At 39.4% G+C, this 26,208-nt stretch overlaps 1 protein-coding gene across 1 annotated transcript in view; it reads left to right on the forward strand.

Annotated features, from left to right (window-relative positions):
• The window catches only part of MTHFD1L (methylenetetrahydrofolate dehydrogenase (NADP+ dependent) 1 like), a 150,635-nt gene that overhangs the window by 120,452 nt on the left and 3,975 nt on the right, over positions 1–26,208 (forward strand). The window contains exon 27 of the mRNA XM_061990315.1: positions 25,413–25,521. Coding sequence (XP_061846299.1) covers positions 25,413–25,502 — 90 coding nt within the window. The 3' untranslated portion in view covers positions 25,503–25,521. The remainder of the gene's footprint in view (positions 1–25,412; positions 25,522–26,208) is intronic.

Genomic DNA, 26,208 nt, shown 5'->3' on the forward strand with positions numbered 1-26,208 from the left:
TGTTAATATATGTGCATCAACTCTCTCCAATCCCTGATGTTCACATGGGCTTGAATTTCAAAATGCTAAGAACAGTGTAAGACTGTTTGTTTGTTTTATTTGTAATAAAATATTTTCTTAAATCTGATAACTATAATCAAACAACAGTAAATTTTAAAAAAACACCTTATATTGTTTCTAATTTGAGGTTTAGCTACTTCTCTGCAACCCACTGGAGGAATCTGCCAATCTTTTAACAAAACTGAGATCAAAATCTTTGTATTTCCCAGCAGAAATTTTTAATAGCATCTGAGGTATTTGATTTGCTTTCGTTGTGAGTACTTTATCCCATGGTACATCCAAGCAGCTGCAAAGCCTGTTTTTTAAATAGTTTTGAATAGTTTATGAAACACCACTACAGCAGAGATGATGCATTAGAGCGTAACGATGCTCAGTGGTTTAGTTAGACTATCACCTCTGACTCCTTCCCACTTATTTAGTGAAAAGTAGCTCTTCATCATATCCTTTGCTTTGTTGAGATTGTTCTTATGAGTAAGCACAAGGTAGACACAGCTGCTAATTCAACAATGGATGTAATGTCTCTATTGTTCTTATCCCTTGAGCAAAAAGAAAAGGTTTTATTGTTTTTCATCTTTATTGGAAGTGTTTAGAGTGGCACCTCTCCCAGTCTATCTACAGATTATTTATGGAAGACAAAGTAGTTTTGCTTCCCAGCCTTTACTTTTAAATCAAGAAGATGCCAGTAAAGTGCTCAGAGGGCTTGGTTCTGTACTGATGGTTCAACAGAGAACAGAGTCTGTTTGAAGAGTTTTGGATATAGCCGAATTACTGTTTTAGGGTATCAAAATGAAAGACACATACTAACTGATTCCAGATGCCTTAACAGCAAAGACAGAGAAGTATGAAGTCTGTAGAAACACAGGTAAACTGAAACATGTGTGTTGCATAACATCAGTAAGAAAAAAAATATTGCCCCAGTTTGTTTTCAGGACTAATTAAATGAGCCTTAAAGCTTCTGACAATAGGTGTGATGTTCTTTTCCAGTTGCAAATAGGAAATCTGTTTGAAAGCTTGATTAGAATTTAGAAAACCACAGGTGCCAACAAAGCTTGCTGTTTTAATAACCTGCCTCTATTTCATTTCATATTGTCGATTTACTCTCTGCCAAAGCACATAACACCTCATGCTGCTGGTCCATTTTGGTGTTGGTAACATTTGGAAAACTTTGCTTCATAGCAGACTTGTCCTTCCTTCTAAAATCACCATCTTATGTTTGCTGTCTTCATGACTATCTATTTAACATTCATCCTTGTTCAGTTTCATTTCAGTAACAGGAGGTTTCTGAGAGCAGTGAAGTGATAAGCCTTTTGTTTTAAGAAGAAAACCTTCTGAAGAGTATTCATGTTGAAGGAAAAAACAAACATTTTGTTGTGCCATGTCAGTGATTCAGAAAGACATTATTTCCTGATATCTACCTCACTTGGCTAATTTGGTTGGACTGCACAGTTGTTTTATGTGTCTTGCCCACATTTTGAATTAGGAGCTGCATTGCTATAGTGTGCTTTCTCTGAAGGGAAAGAGGGGAAGAAGAGCAGAGGAAAATCCAGAGTTTTGCAATGATATGTGCATTGTGTTTGTAAGCTGGATTATTCTATTGGCTGGTTGTATGGATAAGGGCATGTATATTTAATAAGCTGTAAGTCAGAGAATCTGTTTCTTGGACTGTTGTTTGAGAACTTGGTGCAGGCAGCAAGAATCATCGTGCCATCAGTGTCTCATCAGGTTTCTTTTGTGTGTTACTAGGGATGAACAGGCATACAGCAAATGCTGCTTCCATTCACCTGCAACACAAACTACCCTATGTCCACTGCTGATACACATGCAGAAATCTGAGGTGTTTGTAATGTGAGCAAGCAAATGCATACCCAGGTCGTGGTAGTGATGAAGGTGCAGTTAGCAGTTGCGGTGCAGGCTCTTGAGGGATTCTGAATGTGTATGTGGCTGCTTAGTCCATGCTGAAAACTTCATGGCTACTGTTGCACGTGTTGGGTTAAAGCTCGCACACGTATGCCTGCTGTGCTTCTGTTAGGCGTTAGGCATGTGTTATATCCTCATTTTTGCCACATAGGTCTGTCTTGTGCTGTTTACTTTGGCAAATATGACATTGATTTAATTTTTTGCTAATTTTTTTGTAATAGCTAATCATACTGAAAGCAAGATGTTTTCTTCTGTGTTCTGTGTAGGCTGCCTTTTTTATGTCAACTTTGCTTTTATATACAAGCTTTATTTCTTTTGTAGACTTTTGTGTTTAGTCTGTCTCTGGTACTATATTTAAGATTGTTTGTAATGTTGCTGGCATTAACTGGTAAGTTCAATTGATTCAGGAAGCTCTATGCCTAATGAAGTTTGATTTGGAAGCATGCATGTGAACTGATGGTAGTAATGAACTGCACAGAATGAGATTTTACAAAGCTAGGTAAGAATTAGGGACCAAAAAAGTCCTAATTTTTGTAAGGGCAACTGGATATCTAAACATCACAAAGCTTTGAAAATCTTCTCATTATTGAACTTTAGTTTTTCCCAACAATGATCCTTTGTGTTTTGTAATTTTTTTAAACTATGAATATTTGGACAAAGGAAATGGTTCTATCATCACAATCCCAATCCATTTTTTTCCTTATGACTCCTGCAATCATTATTCTTTACAAAATACTTTGCAGCATGGATTTGAAGCTTGCAACATTTTCTAAGGATGTGGGTTGTGTTTTCTGTTGTGTAATCTTTTATTTATTCAGCAATAATAACAACACATTGCTTTGTATGTCAAAATGGAAGTTCCAGGAACTGATATGCTACACATGGTATCTGTAGACAAATCTCAGCATAGTTGCAGCTGGATTCTGTGTCATGCCTTCAAAGAGAGGAAGGAGAATATCACACACTGCTCTGGGAAGAGGGCCAAGGTATTAGACGTGAAAGTGGGCAGGCACATATGCATTTATGGGGAGAAAAGGGGAAGGAGTGAGATCCTGGATGTCTGTGTAGGGATAGATATATTTTAGTTGCTTCAGAAGCCAACTCAAACTTTGGATTAGCATCTGTAGTCTAGTCACTGACACAAAGCTTTTAAGACTTGAAAATCTGTTTTTAAGGTGGTGGTTTCAAGAATTTGTTTACTAGTGATCTCCCAATCTGGCAATGAAATGGTGTTTTCTGTTTTGTTTCTTACATGGCTTGCCAGCCCATGGAGTAGAGCTGCAAGCATATGGTGTAGAAAGGAGAATTCTAGCCAACGTAAGTTCTAACTCTTATTTTGAAATGCAGAATTGAAGAAAAATTGTGTCAAATTAGCGTCTTGATAACTCAGTGTGAGAGGCAGTAATGTTTTGAAAAGAGAGAGCCAAAGTCTTCCTGCTAAAACACAAAGTTCTCCAAAGCTCTGTGTTTGTGTTTACTTAAGTGTTTTCATCAATTAACATTTGAGAATCATTGAAGATAGTGCTTTTCTAGGCTATGGAGTGTGAGTAGGAGGGGCCCATCACACACTGTGCAGTGCAGCATGGAGACCTGTGATGGTACATCACATGGCACAGTGGACATGGTTTCAAAGTTGCTAAGATGGCCATCAGCAGGGCACTGTGTCTGAATGAATATCCTTTGGTTCAATGGCACGTTCTTCTGAATATATAGCTAGCTTTTGCTTCCAAAGATGCTATGGGTTGCTGATGTGTTTGCTGCCTTTACATTATGTTGAGTTGTGCCGTGTCAATATGGGACATGATTAACAAGAAGGAAGGACAGCAATTCTGGTCCCAAATAAAGCTAGGGACAGGTCTTCTCTCTGGTTTGGGGGAGTATAAGTGGTGGTGCTGAGAAGGCAGCTCATGCTCTCTGCCTGCTGAATAGATATTTCTGCCTACACATCATGCTATGAAAGTTCATTTATTTCCTGTCTGAGGTGTGATATTCTTTTAGTGGAGGTTTTTCCCCTGTGATTGTTTCCTGGGTTAGTATATCTTCCTTCATTTTGGCAAGGATCTTCCTGAATAAACAGTCTCATCATCAGTTATTAGTTTCATATGGCTGGTCTGTGAAACACACAGGATTACTGAAAGCTATAAAATTTGTGTTAGCTGTTCCCCTACATCATAATCCAAATGATCTCAGTAGTGCCTCGGTGGGTTTGATCATATAAATTTATTGCTGGTTACCCACAGCTAAGCAACATGCTGCAACTGTGTGACAAGAGCTCAGATGAACTTAGCTGCTTGTATCCAAAGCAGTTCAGGGGGAAAAAAAATCTGCAAAATAAGCGTCTTATTAACAATTGCTTGGGCTAGTATTGTTTTATAATTTTATCTAGTTGTTACTTTCAATAACTTTTAGTAACATTAACTTACAACTTAATTTAAAGTGTTGATACTCAGTATTGCTTTACAGTGAACTGGGAAAAAAGAGTCACCTGTGGTAGAATACAGTGTGCTACTAATAGCACCTGATGAACTAGCATAAAGTTTCATATTATTAATTGATTTAATGAGTCCCTAGGTCCTGTGATGCTTGAAAGAAGATTAATTGGTTGCTTAGAACACTAATGAACTGTGTTTAAATGAATAATTTGATTTTCATTTTCTTGAAATATCCACATATATGAGGTTTTCACTCCCCTCTTTGCTCTCCACCTCCGATATATTCATACCTCCTCTTGCTCTGAAGCATTTTGAGAGCATTAGCTCAAAGTACAGTGTTGCTTCCAGACCTTTACATCCCTTGGGGTTTGGGATGAATGGGTGCTGCGCTGGGCACAGTCCTCTTCTCCAGCTAAGTAGAAACATGCCCTTCTTGGCTGGCAGCTAATGCTAAATGGTGCTTACCTGAAAAGCATGATCAGCTGTAATTGATTTGGCACATTTATATTCTGTATTAATTTCCTCTTGTTTGTAGAGGCAATATGAAGAATAATGTAGAAGAAGTGTGATTTTCTTTTTCCATTTGATTCTGTAAAATAAAGTGCTTTTCATCTCTTGAGAGGACAAATGACAGAGAGGCACCTCAGCTTTCCCTGAAAGTGTGTGTTCAATATGGCCTTGCTTTACAGGCAGGTTAGATTACCACAGTTGAGTGCTCTGGAAGGGCCTGCCATAAAGGGAACTGTGGCTGCTGAAACAGCCATGCCATCAGTCTCAGAAAAGCAAGCTGGAACAAACTCAGCCAACGTGCTCCATTCTCAGTTCTAAGTTGCTGCAGAGTGCCTGAGCAAGCTTACTCAAAGTTTCTGTTGTAGCAAAGTATCTTGGTTTTGGTTGGGATAGAGTAAATGTTCTTCCTAGTAGCTGCTACTGTGCTGTGTTTTGCATTTAGTATGAGAATAATGTTGGTAACACACTGATGTTTTTAGTTGTTGCTAAGTAGTGCTTATAATTATAGAATGATTCTGATTGGAAAAGACCTTTGAGATCATCAAGTCCAGCCACTAACCTAAGCCAAGCCCACATTTAAACCGTGTCCCTCAGCACCTCATCTACACATCTTATACATATCTCCAGGTGTGGTGACTCTACCACCTGCCTGAGCAGCCTATGCTAGTGCTTAACAACCCTCTCAGTAAAGAAACTACTCTTACTTATCTCCAACCTAAACCTCCACTGGTACACTTCAGGCCATTTCCTCTTGTTCTGTCATTCACTACTGGAGAGAAGAGGTCAACCCCAACCCCACTACAATCTCTGTTCAGGTAGTTGTCGTGGTCATGTCTCCCCTCAGCCACCTCTTCTCCTGACTAAACAAGCTTTCTCATCTGTTCCTCATAAGACTTGTGCTCTAGACCCTTCACCAGCTTTGTTGCCTGTTACTGGACACACTCCAGCACCTCAATGTCCTTCTTGTAGTGGAGACCCAGAACTGAACACAGTATTCCAGGTGTGGCCTCACCAGCACCAAGTACAGTCAGACAATCACTTCCCTGGTCCTGCTGTCCACACTATTTCTGATATAAGTCAGGATGCCTTCTTGGCCACTTGGGCTTATACTAAGTCAAGGATTTTTTGGTTTCTCATGCTCTGCCAGCTAGAGAGCTGGAGAAGTTCAAGAAGGGATACAGCCAAGACAGCTGACCCAAATGAGCCAAAGGGCTATTCCATACCATATGACATCATGTCTAGTACATAAACTGGAGGGAGTTGGCAGGGAGTGGCAGATCACTGCTTGGGCACCAGTGAGTGAGTGGCAAGTGATTGCATTGTGCATCGCTTGTCTGTCTTGGGTTTTATTTCACTCTCTTGTTATCTTCCTTTCCATGATTGTTGTAATATATTTTTTTATTTCAATTATCAAACTGTTCTTACCTCAACCCACAAGTTTTATTTGTTTTCAGTTCTTTTCTCCATTCCACCTGGAAGTGGAGGTGGGGTGAGTAAGCAAGCAGCTGAGTGGTGCTTAGTTAGTTGTTGACTGGGATTAAATCATGACACAAGGCAAAGTGCAGCACTGTATATTGAAGGGAAAGTTTTAAGCTATTTGGCTTAAAACCTAGAGGTGGGGTATGCATGGACTCTGCAGCACACACCGTGACTAATGGGCTGTGAACCACAGGTACAACAAGCCAGAAATGGTGAGAGGGTGTTGACATAGTTGACCTTGTTAGCTCAACCTACCACCCATCATTTTGCTTTAAGATAGCTGGTACCATAAAGAAAGAAAAAAAGTAGAAGTGTCATTCAAATCTTCAAGTAAGAGCTTATGTGTACAAGGGATCAAAACTTTGCAAGAAATTGTGAATAAAAATGGCAATATGACTATTTTTAGACAGTTTAATTTTGACAAAAACCGTTTCTTTTGTAGGCACACAGAACGATGGGAATACCTACCAGCATGTATGGGCATCCCTACTAACCTGTACAACTTTAGTGGCAGGATACTATTAGGGATGCTATTAGGGATTATTTCCAGATTTGTATTTTCAGGATGAATTAAGTTGTTTTAATCAGATTTCAGAAGCATTCACAACTAGGTAACATTGTCAAGAATGCTTTGACTACAGTAAGAAGCGACTGAAAAGTGTTCCTGGGTATAACCATTTCTGTGTGTATCTGCATGTTCATTTTAATTGGCAAATAAATTAGTCATACTTGATAATGACTGACTTCCTAATCATTAGGATATGTCATCTATCTTTCTTGTGTTCTCTCCATCCCAATATATTGGATGTGCTGGAATCAAATCAAATATGAAGGTTGCATAGATATACGATGTAATGTGTTTGAGGATTTCTGGATCCTTGCATGAAAACAAAACACTTTGGACAGTAGGACAGTTATCTCTTGGATGAAATGTTTCAGTTTTATTTGTCTGTTTATTTGGACTCTTTCTTGTCTGTCTTCATCCAAAGAATATAGTCTTTTTTAACTCTCATTTGTAGAATTATGACGTATTTTACACCCTTGTTCCTCAGAAAAAATATGGAGACTTTCTTTTCATTAGCAATAAGGAGAAGACATCCAGAATTCAACACTTGTATCCATTTTACCATTTCACTTTCTCTTTTTTTTAGCTTTCCTCTTACTCAACAGTAGCAGCTGTTTCACAATGTGTATTACTTCCTATCCTTTCTAACAAGCAACTTTAGATCATCTTTCCTTGGTATTTTGAGGAATGCAGAAGAGACTTACCAGTAGTTTGCTGCATATTTCTCATTGCTCCATCATGAACTTTTAATATGTCATCTATATGGTGCTGCTCTGTTTGGTCAGAGGCCTAATTTAATTAATTTTCATTAACTGTCCCTTAATTGAATTTTTGAAAGACAGATACAATTACAAACACAGCACAGGAAGAGCATAGGAAGAATGTCTGGCACAGCTATACAAATAGATGTATTACTTCAAATATTACCCTGCTGGTATAATCTAAAAAGATTTGTACTCTCAGGGTGATACTGAAGCTTATTCAGGTGGTCAAAGCCCACTAGAAAAGAGAAGAGGAAGAGAAGTCTCAGAGACGTCAAATCACATGAGTGCATCTGAAGTGCAGTGACTAGTCTTCTGCCTTCCAAAGACTCAAAAAAGGAAATAAAAATTATCCTAAGGCCTGTGTTCTGGCCGTAATTTCAGGAGAAAGAACCAAGGTGGCATTGCAGCTCACAAGCTGTCATGCACAAGAGATAGCTAAGATTTTTCTTCTACCACTGAGGATCAACAGAAGAACAGGCACTTTGCAAGCAGCTCTGCATTTTACTAGCTGAATTGGAAGTCACTTATGAGTAGAAAGAGAAGATGCGATTAAAAGCTTTAGGAAGGTCATTTTGAAGCACTTACGTCTTTCGTAAGGCAAGGCATAAAAATGTGGTGACCACAAGTCCACACAAGCAAATAAGACTTCCTAATAGCTTGGACTGATAACTAATGCAAAATTCCCATGTTACATAAGGATCATCAAGTCCCATAACTATTTTCTCTGAGCTGGAGCTTTGTTTCCCTTCCTGACTTATCAATTTGAATGAATAAGCTAATAAGCCAAGGGATAGGACCTCTTGGAGACAGGCCATATTCACTAAACCATGTACTTTAAAGGCATTCTGTCTGTGTGTTTTACCAGGGAAGTATCCTAATTTCAATGTAGAAAGGCCATCCACACATGAAACCATGCAGCTGAGCAAGCTGTGACAGTCAGTGACCACACTCCCTTATGTTCTGAAAAATGTGCTGCTGCAGAAGTCTGTAGTAAGAATGGATTCTTTCAATTTTCTGAAGGAAACATCAGAAATCATCTCAAATTGTTTAATTGCCTTTCATAATGCTTTATGAGTGCTTTACAAAATGGGCAAAACTGGGAGACTTGCTTTACTCCCTAGTAAAAAAGATAGAAATTGGGGTGAGAGGATTGATGAATTTATACATGAATGCCCACCACACATATGCGCATGTGTTATGCTTCAGCAAGGCATTTGACACTGTCTCCCATAACGTCCTCATCAGAAATCTCAGGCAGTGTGGCTTGGATGAGTGGACAGTGAGGTGGATCGAGAGCTGGCTGAATGACAGAACCCAGAGGGTGGTGATCAATGGCACAGAATCGAGTTGGAGGCCTGTGGCCAGTGGAGTTCCACAGGGATCGATTCTGGGGCCAGTCTTGTTCAACATCTTCATCAACAACCTGGATGAGAGGACAGAGTGTACCCTCAGCAAGTTGGCTGATGACACCAAACTGGGAGGACTGGCCAATTTCCCGGAAGGTTGTGCTGCCATTCAGTAGGATCTTGACTGGCTTGAGAGTTGAGCAGAGAGGAACCTCATGAGGTTCAAGAAGGACAAGTGCAGAGTCCTGCATCTGGGAAGGAACAACCCCCTGCACCAGTACAGGCCGGGGGTGACCTGCTGGAGAGCAGCTCTGTAGAGAGAGACCTGGGAGTCCTGATTGATGATAAACTAAATATGAGCCAGCAATGTGCCCTCGTGGCCAAGAAGGCCAATGGCATCCTGGGATACATCAAGAAGAGTGTGGCCAGCAGGTCAAGGGAGGTTCTGCTTCCCCTCTACTCTGCCCTGGTGAGGCCTCATCTGGAGTCCTGTGTCCAGTTCTGGGTTCCGCGCCTCAAGAGGGACAGGGAAGTGCTGGAGAGAGTACAGCACAGGGCCACCAAGATGATCAGGGCACTGGAACATCTTTCGTATGAGGAAAGGCTGCAGGAACTGGGGCTGCTTAGTCTGGAGTAGAGGAGATTGAGAGGAGATCTTATTAACATTTATAAATATCTAAAGGGTGGGTATCAGGAGGTTGGGACATCCCTTTTTTCTATAGTAGCCAGCAACAGGACAAGGGGTAATGGGATGAAGCTGGAACACAAAAAGTTCCACTTAAATATAAGAAAAAACTATTTCAGTGTGAGGGTGAGGGAGCCCTGGCACAGGCTGCCCAGAGGGGTTATGGAGTCTCCTTCCTTGGAGGTCTTCAAGACCCACCTGGACATGTTCCTATGCGACCTGATCTAGGTGAACCTGCACCTGCAGGGGGGTTGGACTAGATGATCTTTAGAGGTCCCTTCCAAGCCCTACCATTCTATGATTCTATGCTGGAACGAGGTTCTGTTAAATTTAAGCAGGATGGCTGATCTAGTACATCTGGTGGTGAACATTCTCATTCCAGGGTAAAAGGGCTTTTTTCCAGGTAAACTGAAGCCACTCTGAAATGTTAGCCAGGCCTATGTATACCTTTCAAATAGAAAACATTTGATACACTTTAAAATGTCATTTTCTAGAGGAATAGCAACATTTTTCTTTCCTTGGGTTGTTTAGGCCAAATAGACCATTTCATTAAAGATGTGTTCTGAATTCTGTTTCCCAGATACAAAAGCCATAATAATCCAAAAAAGTGCTTTTTTTGTAGGTCTTTCAACATGGTTTCCAGTACAGTTAAAACCAAAACAAAACAAAAGTATACAAGATGAATTCCAGATAACTAGAGTATAATACCCAGTGGTTTCATGGGGTACCATTTTCCAGGGATATATTCATAAAAGTTCAGCTTTAAGAGGATAAAGCCATCTTCATTTTATGGGACGCTTGAAGGCTTCTGTTTTGATGTTGTGTGGTGTATTTTCTGAGACTGATTCAGAAGCAAGTACATACTGTAAATTCAGTGTGACAGTTTGCTGATGGCATTCTTCATGAGGAATTGGGGTATTCTCTGAGACAGGAAAGGGGTCTTTTTATATGTCTATATTGTAGGTAAGCATTCTGCTACTTTTCACAGTAGGTACATGGAACACTGCTGGTTTGGAAGTCTTTCCACTTCATAAAGTACAAAGTTATGTTAATAATTTTTGACACTTGGCTAAGAAAAATTCTTAAATTGGCCCAGATTGAAGACAACTGGCTACCATTTGATTCTTTCCAGGCAGATGTTTAATATCAGTCACAGAGGTAATATAGTATGAGAGTTAGAGTTCTGAAAGACATGTGTCTACAAATGAAAATCATACTGCTGAAGCCATTCTCAGCCTCTGCTTCTCTGAGGGACAGTGTTGCCCTGAGTGCAGGGACAGCTGATCTCCTTGTGAATCAGCTCCACAGTGGTTATAGTTTACTATATGTAGTGATTTTAGGAAAACCTGAGGGATTTTTTGCCTTATATCACTCCAGGAAAAAAGGTAGTTGTCCAGAAAGTGGTTGAGAAGTGACTGAAATATTTGGGCACCAAGAGCCAAGGGAGTATGATGACAGGAGTGTCTATCTTGCTCTAAGCCTCGTTCTTGCTGGTTAATCAGAGTCCTAAATCTCATGCAGCCCCTTGGTGAACTGGAGCGTTGTCAGACAGGAAGGATTGCAGCCATCCACCTCTTCACAGCAATTTGGGTGCAGGTGCTTGTGCTCTGAAAGCTGTAAATCTGGGCTCCTTTGGGGAGGAACCTGGGCTCCTCTACCCTGCCTGCGACAGCCCTCTCTGAGGAGAGTGACGCAAAGGGCTGCCTTTTACTTGCTGTGGCTTTTTAAGGTGTCTTCACTACCAAAGAGACCATAAGCCTTAAATGTCAGAATGAGCTAAGAAAGGGTAAAGATCTAATGAGAAGAAATGAGTAATAAGGATGTTGCAGAGCATCTCCTAAGTAATTTGGAGTTGTGCCCTGGGTATGTGATCATTTTCTCTTCTCTCTCACTGACTTGTTTCATTATTTCTTTTGATAGCCTTCGTGACAGTGAAATGGATCTGAGTACAGTACCTGTTAAATGCTAGCTTCCCCTTGTATGGCATCCATCTGAAAATGCAACTAGAACAAACATCTGCTCCCAGAAATGACTTCCTGACCTCTGCTGGTTTTTTCAGTGCCCTGCCAGATTTCTCATCACTCTCCCCAGTAATCCCAGCAGATCCAGAAAAAAGTAAAGGTCCTTATTCATGTGACATTGCAGCCAGTTTGAATGGCTTTTTTAAGCTCAAGTTATAATTGGAGGCATTCCCTTCTGAAAACCAGATACTGAAATTGATTTTAAACATCAGCTTGCACCCAGTATGATGTGTGGTGTTTTATATAGGCTTGTTGACTTAAAATGTATGCTTAAAGTTAATTGCTGTTATCTAAGCTCTGCTGTTATCCACAAATTAATTTGGTAATAGGTTCATATTCTTTGGCAATTTGACCGTTTTGTTTTTCTCCTTTTAATTAAAGCATCTTGCATCATTCTCAGTTCCTTCACAGAAATAGTTTTAGGACTCTTGATGTGGTTCATGTGTTTCTAATATTTTAAATACTAAGAAAGCCAAAAATTTTTAAGTTGCCATATTCATATAAAATTTGTATCTGTAACAGCTAAAGTCTTGTGAATTTCATAGACTTGTATTTATGTCTGTGTACTATTCTACAAAATCTAGAGGTTATCTGAAGCTGTCTCCATACTGCCTGGAAACCAGATTTTCTTTGAAATATTTCTTTGGTCTGTGAAGAGACATTGCCAGATCTCTATGTTAATACCCCTATAAAAGAAGGAAATACTTTCTCACGTGATTAAAACATGGAAGTCGTTAACACAGGAAAGCCATTGAAGCCAAGAATTTAACAAGATTTCTAAAACGTTATATCCATCAACAATGGAGTTGTAATTAACATAAGTAAGTAATTTGGTAAAAGTGCTAAGCACAGTGTTCAAGAATTCAGTTAGTCTTTGGCTATCAGCTCCTAGTGTTGGACAGAGCTTACTTTGTCAACCTCCATGGGTTTAGCTTTTCTCTATAAAAGCATTTGGCACCACCCACTATTAGAGACAAAGCCATGGGACACAAGTATTTGCTCTGACATGATACAGCATGCTCCCTGCCTTCCTTCTAAGCTGATTTGACTTTTCTATTAATTGATCACACTGTGCTAGTTTTCCATGCATACACAATGCCCTGCTGCTCTGTACATGTAGAAAGCGAGACATTAGGAGCTTTTGTTACTAGACTGAATCAAATGAAGACAAAAGATAATGTTTCCTAAACAAATGCAGCAAAGTAGGGACAGATACTTCCCACCTTCCTCTGTCTTTAATGATTTTTTTTCACATTCTTTTATTTCTTGGTTATATCCAGGCACATGTTCTGCATCGTCCTGTAGGCTCACACACAGTTGCAGCAAAATAGCAGGAGCACAAGGGCGAAAGAACATGCAGTGAGCAGCATAAAGCCTTTTTCATATGCACCAAAGTGAAAGAATGTCATGTTATACACATTGCATATGTCAGGTTTGCTTTTGTCCCTGAGACTCTAGAGCTCTGATCCAGCCTTTTGTAAAGAACATCAATGCCATTGTATTTGGCACTTGTAGTAAAGATGTGATGCAGTGAGCTGCTACAGAAACCAAGTGCTCTGCAGGTAATCTATCCAGAATGGCATTAAGGCATGTTTGTGACAGCACAAATAAGCTTCCTCTGAGTTTGTGAAGCTCTGTGACTTTACTTTTTTCTGGAAAATAAGAAAAAAAAATGTAATAACTTTCACAAAGAAATCAGTTTTAAAATACTCTCACAGTCATTGTTTAAGCAGTTTGACCAAAGAGAAATGTCATATGGAAGCAAAGATAAAGCAGAGTTTTCCCACAAATAAATGGAAAGAAATTTCTGCAGATGAGAATAACTGCAGGAATTCTAGCTGCTGGAAGAGGGATGCTGATGATGAGAAAGCAGCACAATCCATGGCTGCATAGAAGGGAGAGTGCTCTTGCTCACCAGCAGCCTCCTTTCAAGAAAGATGGCCATACAGGTGGGTAGTGAGACACTACTGGGGCATTTCAGCTCTTCAGGTAAGGTCAGCGTGCCTTCATTGGGGACCTTCATTCCTGGGTCAGCAGGAGGGAAAGAGGCAGGCTGAACCTTAGTGGATGTGTCCTGGATTATGTTTGTTATGCCTTTGGCTGAGTGGGAGGGTTGTAAAAGGTTTTTGTGCCAAAACTGAAAGTTCATTATAGACTGGCCTTGTTTTGATTAGGAGGGGTCCAGGGCATATACCATAAGAGTAAGTAAGTATGGCTTTGTCTGCTAGTTTGTTTGCCTTAGAGAGATTGTATTCTAACTGGGTTCTAATTTCTGTGTTATCACTCTATTTTAGTCTTTTTAAGACTTAATCTGTAGATGCATAAATAAACTTTCTAGGATTGTGGCACTTTAACACATTTTTTTAATGCTTGAGAAGAAGTTCCCATAGATCATACGTGTAGTAGATATTTATCAAAACACAGTAAAAGAGAGAGTTGCATTAACTTGTTGTATGTTGGGATACAGAAATTCATTATTACCTTCCTTTTTTTTTGTGCTTTCATATGTTTCATTTGGGAAAAATACTGAATGCCACCCACAAAACATCTCTTTGGAGATTGGTTTGTTTTTCTGACTGAAAGAAAGTTCTGTTCCCAAATATAGTTGATTGTAATTGGACAGTTTTAAGTTTTTGTTGCTTGTGCAAATATATTGTTATCCTTCATCTCATTGCAGAAACTGTGGCTAGAAAAGTAACTTACTGCAAGCTCATACTGAGCTAAGTGTGAGAAATAGAGAAAGTTGTATTTCATGAAAAAATAGTTACAAAGGCTTCATTATGTGATTAAAATGCAATGTAACTATTTAGCATAGTTATTTTTGAATTTCAGTTATATGAGACTAGAATGAGAATCAGTGTTACAAATGTCAAGTTCCGTTCTCCTGGCAGCACCTCAGCTCCTTTTGGCAAATCATTTGACCTTTTCTGCCTCCTATCTCACTCACCTTTTTAAATGGAGATCTTATTTCATTTCTTTTTCCAGATGGACTTAACAGTATTTGATTCATATTTGTGAGTACTTAAAAATAATTTTATTTATAAATATAAAAATATACATCTATTATATTATGAAAGGATACACAATTGTAAGATAAAGTTTGTGCTCTCCAGCAGCTAGCAAAATTTTGCCTCATTTTCTTTCACAACTAAATCTATCTGACAACTTTTTAACTCATAGTTCTCTCTCAGTGAACAGAAAATAGAGTTTTAATACCTCCTTAAAGAAACTTTGAAAACCAATGTTGTCATAAGAGAGTTGAGCCACACATTCATGGCTAGAATTTTTTCCTGTCTCCTTGCAGCTATTAGTACAGTTCAGGCAACCTGCAAAGAAGGTGGCTCTTCTGAAGACACTAGTGCATTACAAGTCAGTGGTTTTCAGCTTTTTCATTTCTGTGCTCCTCCATTTTCTAGAAGTGTGAGCTCTAGCTTAGTTTATTGAAGGTTCACTTTTCTTAGGACTGTTTTTGAGAAAGCTTGAAACAGGTTCAATAGTCCTTAAGATGAAAATGGCTGATCAAGGTAATGGCCTTCAGTTTTTATTTGCTTCCTTGTCACAGAGAACCACGGTATATTCTGGTATGATTTTAGAGGACAAACTGCGTTGAATAATACACACTGCTAGAGGTCTGTGGTGGACTTGTAACGGAGAATATTTGATTTTCCCAGACAGTATAACCATTTCCTATCCAGACAAACTGAATCCATTCTTTGGGGTTAGGGAAAAATAGAAAGGAAAGGTTTTTGAATTCTTCAGTATAGCTAGGATGGCATTAACCTAGCATATCCAAACAGTTATTTGCCTCAAGAGAGATGAGGTAAAATTTTGTATGTTTAGAAAGCAGACACATCCAGAATTATAATGTAAGATGTTTATTTGTAATTGTCTGTTTCCTGCTTGCTTCAGTTTATCACAAAATAATATATGTTAAGAACCACGAAGAGCAAATCATTTACGGTGTCTATCCAAGAAACAAGTGACTTCAGAAAGTAGATATAGAAACTTGAACGAACAAGATTAGACATGTTTGCAGGTCAAAGTTGATACTTAATGATAGGACAGTGATAGTGATTGTTGCTGTTGATGTCCACCACAGCTAATCATTCTTTAGGGGCAAGCCTCCTGGCTTTTCTTTCCAACATTTCCCATGACAACTACAGACCAGAAAGTTGAACTGCATCATGAAGTGTATATCCTAAGTTTTATTGATTTCCAGTACTGAAAACTAGATCCTGTCTACTCAGATGGGATTAGCAAAGTATAGTTATCTCCTCTTCTGCTTTTTTTAACTCCTTAATTGCTTCAAGAGTTTTCCAAAATACTCATACCCATTGGTATTTTAAGGGTTACTACTGTTGCTTAGTTGAAATCAAGTAATAAGACCAAGGCAGTTTGATGAAAGGGTCTTTTGTTATAATACATTTATATTCTTTAGAAACATTTCTTCCTGTATATATATATGTACATATATGTATATATGTTTGTATATGTATACACACACACACACACATCACTTTTGCCTGGTAGGATGTTTCATAGGGAACTTACTCAGATGTCAGTGCGTCTATTTAATTGTAACCAAGAGGACTAGTATGGCACCAGTGAAACGTGTTTCAATTCGTCATAGTTACACAATCTTGAGATTTCTCTGTGCCGTAATTTGTCATTGAAATGTCTGGATGATGCTTTTCCTAGTATGGCTTACTGGGAAGAGTAAAGTTTGTTGCATGTAGATCTCATATATTTCTTTTACATAGTCTGCTTCTGCCACCATCTCATGCTTCTGCCACCATCTCATTTATGGGCAAGTCTCGTATGAAAGTTATGAAGCTTTTAAAGAAAATGGCATAGTGAAGATCAAGAGCACAAAGTCAAACTTGCTGCCGGTATTTGAGGAATGGCCCTTCTAGAGAAACAATCAGTAGAAAATAAACAGATTTCAGAGGAAATGAAAACAAAGCCTACTCTGCTTTCAGCAGAACCCGAGCTGCTGGCAGCTTGGACACTTCCTCACCAGGAGACCCAAACACTCAACAAAGCAGGAGGATTATGTACCATGAACATCAGGTACTTCAGATATTCCTGTTGAAACAGTAAGAGAGGAACGCCTTTATCCTCTGGATTTACTCCTGCAGAGGCATATTTCCAGCACTGTCTGATATATTGGACCCTTGTCAAGAATGGGAACAGCCCTGGGAGCCTCTCACATCAGGAGTGAGTTGGAGGGAAAGATTTCTCTGGCTAAGGAGGTGATTTTGTACAAGAGGCAGCAAGTAAGAATCCTCTGCCAGGGATTCTGTTGAAAGCCCAAAGGGAAAAGGAAAATCAGGATGTAGGCCTTGGCCAAGGGAGCAATTAATTCTGGAAATGAATTTGAGTGGGCTGAAATGGAGGAAAGTGTTTTGGAACAAGTCACCTGGAATTTGTAGCCATGTTTTTTCATCCCCCCCGTATCTCCTTTGTGGTTGGCTGTTTTGAAGTGGCTTTGGGGTTTTTTTTGAAGGGGTGGGGACAGTTTGGCATTTTGGGATTTATGTGGGTTTTGTAGCTTTCAGTTTGTCAATTAACCTAAGTCAGGAAACAGCTCTGAATACTCGGTGGAACATGCTCTGTTGTGGGTGGTATGAAAAGATAGTACACTGAACTAATACCATCTAATATGCTACTTCAGAGAGAGAGAGGTATCTATCCAGTAAAATTTGAAGTAGTGATCATATTGTGCTGTTAATACTAGGACTGTTTTTTTCTGCTTCAGGTATGGCTTTATAAATTCTAAGATGAAAATGAGTTGAGACAGCTGCAGTCATATATGGGAGTCACAGATGCTTTACTTGATCGGGGAAATTGCTCATTCTTTTATAGATTACATCTATGCCTAAATATGTTATTTATTAACTAGCAAAATGCCAGTTCTGGGTCAGTACATCACTAACACCAACGTTTGAGTTCCAGTGGTATTGCACTGATTTGTTCATCGAGAACTGGACTAACCAAGCATTTACCAATTCCTCTCGTTCCCTGCTTCCTTTGGGATATGCACCCACAAGTCTCTCCAAAAGCTGTACTGGACAAATGTGAACTGTTGTGTGGGGTTTGGTTGTTTTCCTTACGATGCCCAGGAGAGGACTTTCAGATTCAGACTGGTTTTGCTCAAGATAAGTGAATTGTAGGGTCCTAGTAATCTCTTGGAGAATGTAATAGGGCACAAGCTACTTCTACCTCACTTGAGCACCTGGCAGGAAGGTCAATTAGAATCGTATAATCACTATTCAGTACTTTTATAACTTCATCCAGATGCTGACAGCAGAAGAGCAATGTCCATGCATTTTGTTGTTGTAAATCTTTTCACAAAATTGAACAATTGCCAAGAATGTGAGAACATTAAAGTAAGAGACAATTATAATAGGATAATTGATACCAGATGGATTTCTGCACCTGATATCAGTCAGCATGCCAGTGAAACAGAGCTGTTTATTGCAAGAAATAATACAGCCTATGTCAGGGTAGCATCAGCATCTTTTCAAACATTATTTTTATCACTTTGAAAGCTGCTAATGTGTTGAGTTTCTTGCTGTGATTGTTCTTATACATTGCAACAAGGTCTCCTGAGAAGAAAATATGAGCTTCACTCTCCTTATCTCTTCTGACTATCATCAGGTTTGGCAAATTTTCATTAAAACTTGTATGTAAACCATTACTTAAATACTGACTGAAGATCATTGCTTAGCTGCCTTTAGAAATCCCTGTTATTTTCAGGCAATGAAAAATAATGAGATAATATTTTCTTAAGCATTATACAGCTCTTAAAGTGGATTTTTAGAAATTACTGACATTTCCAAGCTGAATTTATTAGTTTTTTTTTAAAGGTTGATACTTTTCCAAGGAAGCCCGAACTTGCCTCCGTTGTGTATCTCCTTTCCCTAATGTGAGGATTTGAGATTTCTTTGCATTTAAAAGGTGTCAAAAGGTCGCTTGAGCATCAGTTCTGATTTTGGTATTGTGTCATTCCCATCTCCAATACATGGATGTACATAGAGACTATATTGTGCATGTTTCATTTTGGCTGTTTCATTCTGTTGTATTTCTTTGAATTAAGTGCTGCTCTCCTAATTATTCTTTTCTGTCATTTTCATGTAAATGTTTGTTCTTCCATCATTCAAAACACAAGCTACCTGCGAGGTGGTGGAGCCCTACATCTCTGCAGACTGGGAGAATTTTCCATTTCTGTGGCATAAAGTACAAGCTGATCCTGGAGATACTTAGCATATGTTGCCTAGTTTTGTGCACTAGCTTCCCTCTTCAGTGCACACCGAGTGGCTCTGTGCAGTGTAGTAAAGTTCAGTTTGAAGAATAAATAAGTGACCACTCATTGGAAGTGTTTGCACAGTCCATGGTGTAGTCCTACCTGCCACCTCATTGCATGGGTAGTCTCATGAAAAATTTCCAACTATAGGTTTAAAATGGAAACTGCAGGGACTTTAAGGCATCCAGTAGTAAGATCTGCATTCATTTCTCCAATCATGCAGTGCAATGAGGTGACTGTTAATCTCTACGCTGCATGGATTGAAATTCCCTTGGTGCCAGCTTGCAGTGTGTGGCCAGTACCTCAGGTGTCAGTGGAAGTAATCTAACACTGGAGATAAAGAGTACTTAAAGATAGGCAAAGTTAGAAACTTGGAGGGATTTCTTTAGAAGAAGGGAGGAAAGCTTTTTTCTTCAGATTTGCATGTGTTGAGACTGACAGATGCACTGCAGAGGTAGTGCAATTTCTGGTAGTGGGTCAGTCTTTCAGAGCTCTAACTCACGCTAGGAAATGTTATTGAAACCCTGAGACGTAGCTCCTTCGTGCCACGCCTCAGGATTCCAACAAATTCTGGCACATTGAACATAATGCATGCAGGTTTATAGCACTATTTATAAATCTCTTGAGTTTCCTCTTGTATTGTTTCTTGCTGAGGGAATGTGGGATGTGCAATTCACCCAATTGGATTTTATTGAGGGAATTATTCCTAGTCACGTGTGTGCTAGGTTCTCCTGAGAAACCAACATCTGTTTTCTGCAGTATTTCAAGTTTGAAATGGTCGTGAGTCCTCTTGTCTAATTAATAAAAGAATACAATTAGATAATGTGAAATACTTGCACTTCTCAAATGCAACATAAAATCTATGAGCCAGAGAAAAGAGAGGTTTCCTTAATAAGCTCTTTGGTGGGGTTTTTTGGTATCTTTTAATCACACATTTTCTCTGCTTTGTGTAAGTATGGATTCCTCTGGTTTTCTTTCTCTACTTAGAAACCACGCTATGCTGGTAAAACAGACACATCTTGTCTTACAGGTGAAAGAGACACTAAACATGAGTTGGATGTAGTCCTCAGGCCTGTCTGTTTTGCAAATCATACCATTGTGCTAACCCAGTTAAAGTGATCTCAGGTCCTATTAGGATTTTTCATATAGATAAATGCAAAGAAAACAGATGTATATATGGATGGATGGATACACATTCCAAGTAAAAAGCAGGATATGTCAAGCACTTATAGACATTTGTATGATAAAAAGGGAAGCTAAGCAGCATAGTTCCCTTTGGGATCATAACAAACCCACATAGCAGAGTCTTAGTGCTTGACTGTGCAACTGTTACATAGACCTTATGGCAAACTAAATATACAAGTCAACAAATAACTGTAATTTACATGAAACTCCAGTGCAACTCAACTTGGTCACCCTTGCAGTGGCAATGAATGTGTACTTGAAGAGGGTGTGGAACAGGATGTTCATATAGCTTCTTTTAAAATAGCTGGCATCCTCTTTTTGTAGGGAAGCTCCTTATGGATTTTTATTTAGTCATGTAAGTAAACTTTTGGATGATCATAAATGCCTAGGACAAATAACAGTAGCCTTGAAGTTTTCTTAACTAAAATTGCATATTATATTCTATCATCTTGTGCATTTCCCAGAGCATAAATGACCCTCAGAATAGCTGACTGTAAGACTTGCTGCTTTTGCCAGCTAAATATAGAATGCCATAGTAATAAGTAGGCATTATATTCTTTACATTGTCTTTCTGCAACTAATTTGCTCTTATGGATGTGTAGACAGTTGAAGAGTTTGCAAAAAAAATGGTTGATTCCAATGAGTTCCTACAAAGCCAGTTCCTGTTAGTTCCTAAATGATATATTTTGAGCAGCAGCTGGATGAATACCTCATAGAAACTTTGGGGCTTTTTTAATAGCCCTGCGTGAAGCATTTGTACAAATTGCAATAAATCTTAAGGTGCAAAATTTATGCCTTAGATGTTCCTTCTCCCAGGGTATGTGTGACATTAACAGTTTTGATCAAGTTAAGTGCTGATTATTTCAGCTACCTAAATTCAGTTTGTGGTCACCAGTTGATAATGTGTTGTCATTCACAGCTTTTTACCTGGCTCTTTTCTCACAGCCACACTGTGTGATGTTGCGTAGCTACCCGTCTGTAGCCCATATATTGTTATGTTAGTGTGGAGAGCTGTGCTGATCTCCATGCAATATGGAGGGTGTATATAGTATGAGATGCCTAACAAGCTGCTGTGCAACTGTAAATTTCCGTGGTGTTTTTCATGCTGCTAATTACCAAAGTGATTTGTGGTTTAGGTGTATTTTCTTTTTTATTGTTCATTCTCTTTTTTTTCAAGTTTTAGAAGTTAGATGATTTTAGTAGTTATCTCAGAAAGCCTTGGAGAGGTGAAGGTAGTCTGCCAGCTGCAGTACAGGTATGGTATGTGCTGCAGTTGGTGAGCAGGTTGGCATCTCCCTCCGTAGACAAAAATCTAGGCTCTGGTTACTTAGGGAGGGGAGAGCGATGCTTCTAGGTTATGCCTGCTGGGGTTAAGACCAGCCTGTGAACTCACTTGTTAATGTCTTCATTCAGCATCTAGGAACACAGTGAGAGGGGAGAGGATCATTCTGAGCCACCACCATGTGGAAAGCCAGTCAGCTGTAGCCTTGATTCAGCCTCACAGCAACTTGAGCCCTCCTTTCTCTCCTGCCTCTTTGGCTGTTGGAAAGAAATAAAGGGCTGGAGAGGGAATAATCAGTAGTAACCTCCTGAGCCAACCAGCCATCTCCTCCTGTTGACCTTAAAGGAATGAAAAGGGGATAGATTCTGATGCATGTTACCTCTGTGTGTCCAAATAATGAAAATGGAGAGAGATTATATAAATCTGCACAGCTTTGCCTATTTGGAAGTCTAGGCTATGGGGAAAATGACAGGATATATTGTATTTTTACTTTGTAATCCACAGAGGTATTTGTCCCAAAGTGGGGGGTTTTGCCTTCATTTTCCTCAGCAGTAATTTTAATTCAGATGAACTCATTCCCTTTTGTTGACTTAAATTTGCAATATAAGAGTAGTTGTATTCCCTGAACTCGCAATAAACTGGTTTGATAGTCACATCTTATAAATGTAATAAATTTCCATTAGTTAATACAGTGGGGTTACACTGGTGTAAAAATGGGCATATAAAAAACCAAAACAAATAAATCCAAACCACACATGTAGGACTTCTTCTTAACATTTTTCTTAAAATAAATAAGGGAAAACACCCTTAAATCGATTCTTATTTTTATTATACAGGGAAAATAAAAACTGGACAAGTTTGCAGATATATTTTTTAAAACAAAACAAAAAGAACCTGGAATCTGGGAGTTTGCTTTTGGAAGTAGAACTTCCATACATAGAGTAACCAGAAAGTTATCTTTGGCAATTTGTTCGTTCCCCTCCCAGTGAGGTGAGATCCTTTAAGGCAGTTTCTTGTCAAGCATTAACTCAGAAACTGGGATGAATCTGATCAGAATCCAGTAACACTAATGGTGTAGTAGTCCAACTAGTGTGGCCAACAGATAAAGAATAATTGTAAGATGTTTTAATACTTAGCTAAGATGCCAAGGCAATGTCAGCCAATAAAATGATGTCATGCAATCAGTGGCAGGGTTTGGTCAATGCAAACTAACATTTTTGTATTTTAATTCCATTGCATGCAATAACAAAGGTCAGGAAGGACTGTATTTTAAATTGTACTGAGTCCACTAGAAGAGCTCATTGCGTTGTTTTTTGTCAGAACTAGATTTCAAGTGAGACGATGGTTGCACCAGTACTGAGCTCCCCAAGGAGCTCCCCAATCCCTTCCCAACATGGGATTAACCTCTGAAATCACATTAGAGCTCTCCAAAGCAAATGGGACTATAGTAGAGAGATTGTACAGTTTGCCTGTATTCCCACAATGGAAACGTTACACCAGTGTTCAGAGCAAAGCTGAAGCATAAGGAAGATGCTAACTCCATCGCTGAATATACATAAAACCAGGTTGACATAAAGAAATATAGCCCACTCCAGTCTAGGGGGGGGCTGTAAATCTGGTTCTCTGGAGGAGCTAGGGTAGTGATCAGATATATTGTTCCTCTTTTGAAGCCAGTTAGCCTGTTGGAGCTTTCCTTCAGCCAGAGAAAACACCACAGCTGAGCTGTGCTCCTTGGGGAATTAGGGAGGATGGAGAGAGTAAGCCTCCTGGCCCTTTGATCTCTGCTGGAAGGTGATCACAGAATCACAGAATCTCAAGGGCTGGAAGGGACCTCGAAAGATCATCTAGTCCAACCCCCTGCCAGAGCAGGACCACCTAGAGTAGGTCACACAGGAACTCATCCAGGTGGGTTTTGAATGTCTCCAGCAAAGGAGACTCCATAACCCATCTGGGCAGCCTGTTCCAATGCTCCCTCACCCTCACAGTGAAGAAATTCTTCCTTGTATTTCTTTGAAACCTCTTGTGTTCCAGTTTATACTCATTGCCCCTTGTCCTATCATTGGACATCACTGGAAGGAACCTGGCTCCATCCTCCTGACACCTACCCTTTTGTAAACATTAATGAAGTCACCCCTCAGATGGCTGGCCACAGCATGCTCTGTCTGCTCCTCTGCAGCTAGTGGCCTGGTGGTGATCTGGTCATACAGTAGAGAGACTCAATTCATCATCCAACCAACCCTGGCCATAAAAATGTGTATTTTCACCAGTTCAGTGTGTTGAATGAGATTGGTTGCAATAAGATGAGTGGGAGAGGCAGCTCCAAGGGGGAATCACCCTAGGGATTCCCAGGGTGAAACTGTTCCCTTTCAGCAACAGATTTCAGATCACATCATAAAAAAATACTCTAATCTGACCCTTTCATTAGATTAGTGTGCTTGGAGCATTCCCAGTACTCAAGCCACTGTGATCTTTTTTTCTACCCAACTATATTTGAAGGTAGCTCGTTAGGACAGATTAACCACCAACTTTAATGACCTCTGCTGACCTGCCCCAGCTAAAATTTTGTTCCTCAAAATCTAACATCTATTAAATGAGTTTTAATGCTTCAAGACACTCAGCCAACAAACAATTGAGCTAAATTAAACTCCAGGTTTGTGTCCAGAGATTGCAAGGTCTGTCATCTCTTTGGATATTATGCTATTTTTAGCTATAGTGCTATTTTTAGAGTGCCTTGAATTAGTGGAAGTATGGTGAGATATTCAGAGCTTCTAAATATCACCTTAAGACTTATGGTGTTAATCCAGAGTGGTTCAAGTTGATGCAAACTCATCCTGCCTGAAACCTGCCTCACAGTCACAGCCTTCATCTTGTGCCAGTGCTGGCACTGGGAATGGGGAAAGCCCTCCTGGCTCAAGTGCTTAAACTAGACAAGATGAAGCAGATTGAAAAACAGCATTTTTCTGATGAACCTATTCTCCAGACATCTCCTTTGCAAGAGAAAACAGGGGAGTCCAGAGGCGGGAGACATGAGAAGCTGGGATACCTCTGAATTAAGTGGTATAAGCTATTGTGGACCAGCATCTCAAGATTTCTGTCACCCACATGTCTTTTTAGTTGTTCCTAAAATGCCAATTGTAATTAATAGTGTAAGTGGTGTGAACAGAGCTGTAGTTAACTGTGCAATTTAAGTCCATGAAACTACATGTTTAAAAGTATGCAGATGCTGGTGTCTTATGCTAGATCAGGATTTAATTATGCATAGTTTAAGATCATTGGATTGCTTTCATTTCGTATCTCAACCTTCTAATTCTAACTACTGAATTAGGATTCAGCTGTAATCCATGTACATTCAGTTGAACTATTTCAATTTGTTCCTTACATTAAGTAATCAGTCATTAAAGTGTTGTGATTAATTCTCCTATATTTTGGTTTTCGGTGGGAGAGGTCTGAGTTCAACACATTCATATCACCAAGTGGATTTGGGTAATTGTGTCCTTTGCTCTATGATTTCTTTTTTCCCAGTTGATATAGATGGATAAATGTTCCAGATACATACTTTGAGGAACAAATAAGTCCCAAAATGTGTTCATTTTTAGGTGGAGTTTATTATTGGGTTGCTGTGTTAGTCTGTGTTTTGTGATTTTTATTTTCTCTTTCCCATCTTTGAGAAGTGTACACTTAAAAATTAATTGAAAAAGATCAAACTTGAGATTTTTAACAGAAACAAAATACATGTTGAAGATCACATCTGAGATTGAGTCCATAATGAACAATCCAGCCTAAGGTTGTAGGTTTACATGAGTTTAGTGATTATCTGCTTACAGGTGCAGGATTATAACTACGTTCTATTGTTCCCACAGATGAGCACCATGCCAGGACTGCCCACGAGGCCATGCTTCTATGACATTGACCTTGACCCTGTCACAGAGCAAGTGAAAGGATTGTTTTGAGAGTGATATCCAAATTCAGGTGGGTCAAGAATCTTTGTTTTCCTGTTCCAGCTTGGAGGAAGATGTTTGTCTCCAGTATACATATAAAAAAAAACATATTGAGGAATTTACCTAGGGCCTGGCTTCATTAAGTCTTCACACAGTCTAGGGGGACTTGTGGGAGTATTTCATAGTGTGTTCTTTATCACATGAGTTTCTTGTTTGCTGAATGGTGGCCAGCACTTTGCTGGTGGACACCGGTGGTGCGCATTGATGGTGCAGTTTGGATTTCCTGGCTCTGTTAATATGGCGCAAGGAGGAGCTGGCTCTGCAATTGTACTGCTCTTGGTTATGGGAAAAAGTCAGTCTGAAGAAATCATGTCATGTCATGCACTACAAAAGAAACAAACTGGTTCATCTTTGATACTGCTTGTGTGGCAGTGTGTTTCTGTCATTACCGAGATACCAGGGGCGATGTTTCTCAGGTTGTTTGGAGTTTTGCTTTCTTTTTTTTCTTTCCCTGATTACTGCCACCTCTCTCAGAAGGTAATAAGCATCTCAGGAACACAAACCTATCATCTTAGCCCGTCCGTTTTTCATGCTGGGTTGTTTCCCTTTTCCTTGAAGGCTGCAGTTCTCCTGCCTCCTCCTCTAAACACTTCATCTTGATGTTCTGCTTGAATTTTGTGTAGCACGTGTTCCTCCTTGCTTAAAAATCCAAGTTGTT

This window comes from Colius striatus, chromosome 2, assembly GCF_028858725.1.
Source record: "Colius striatus isolate bColStr4 chromosome 2, bColStr4.1.hap1, whole genome shotgun sequence".
Lineage (NCBI taxonomy): Eukaryota > Metazoa > Chordata > Aves > Coliiformes > Coliidae > Colius > Colius striatus.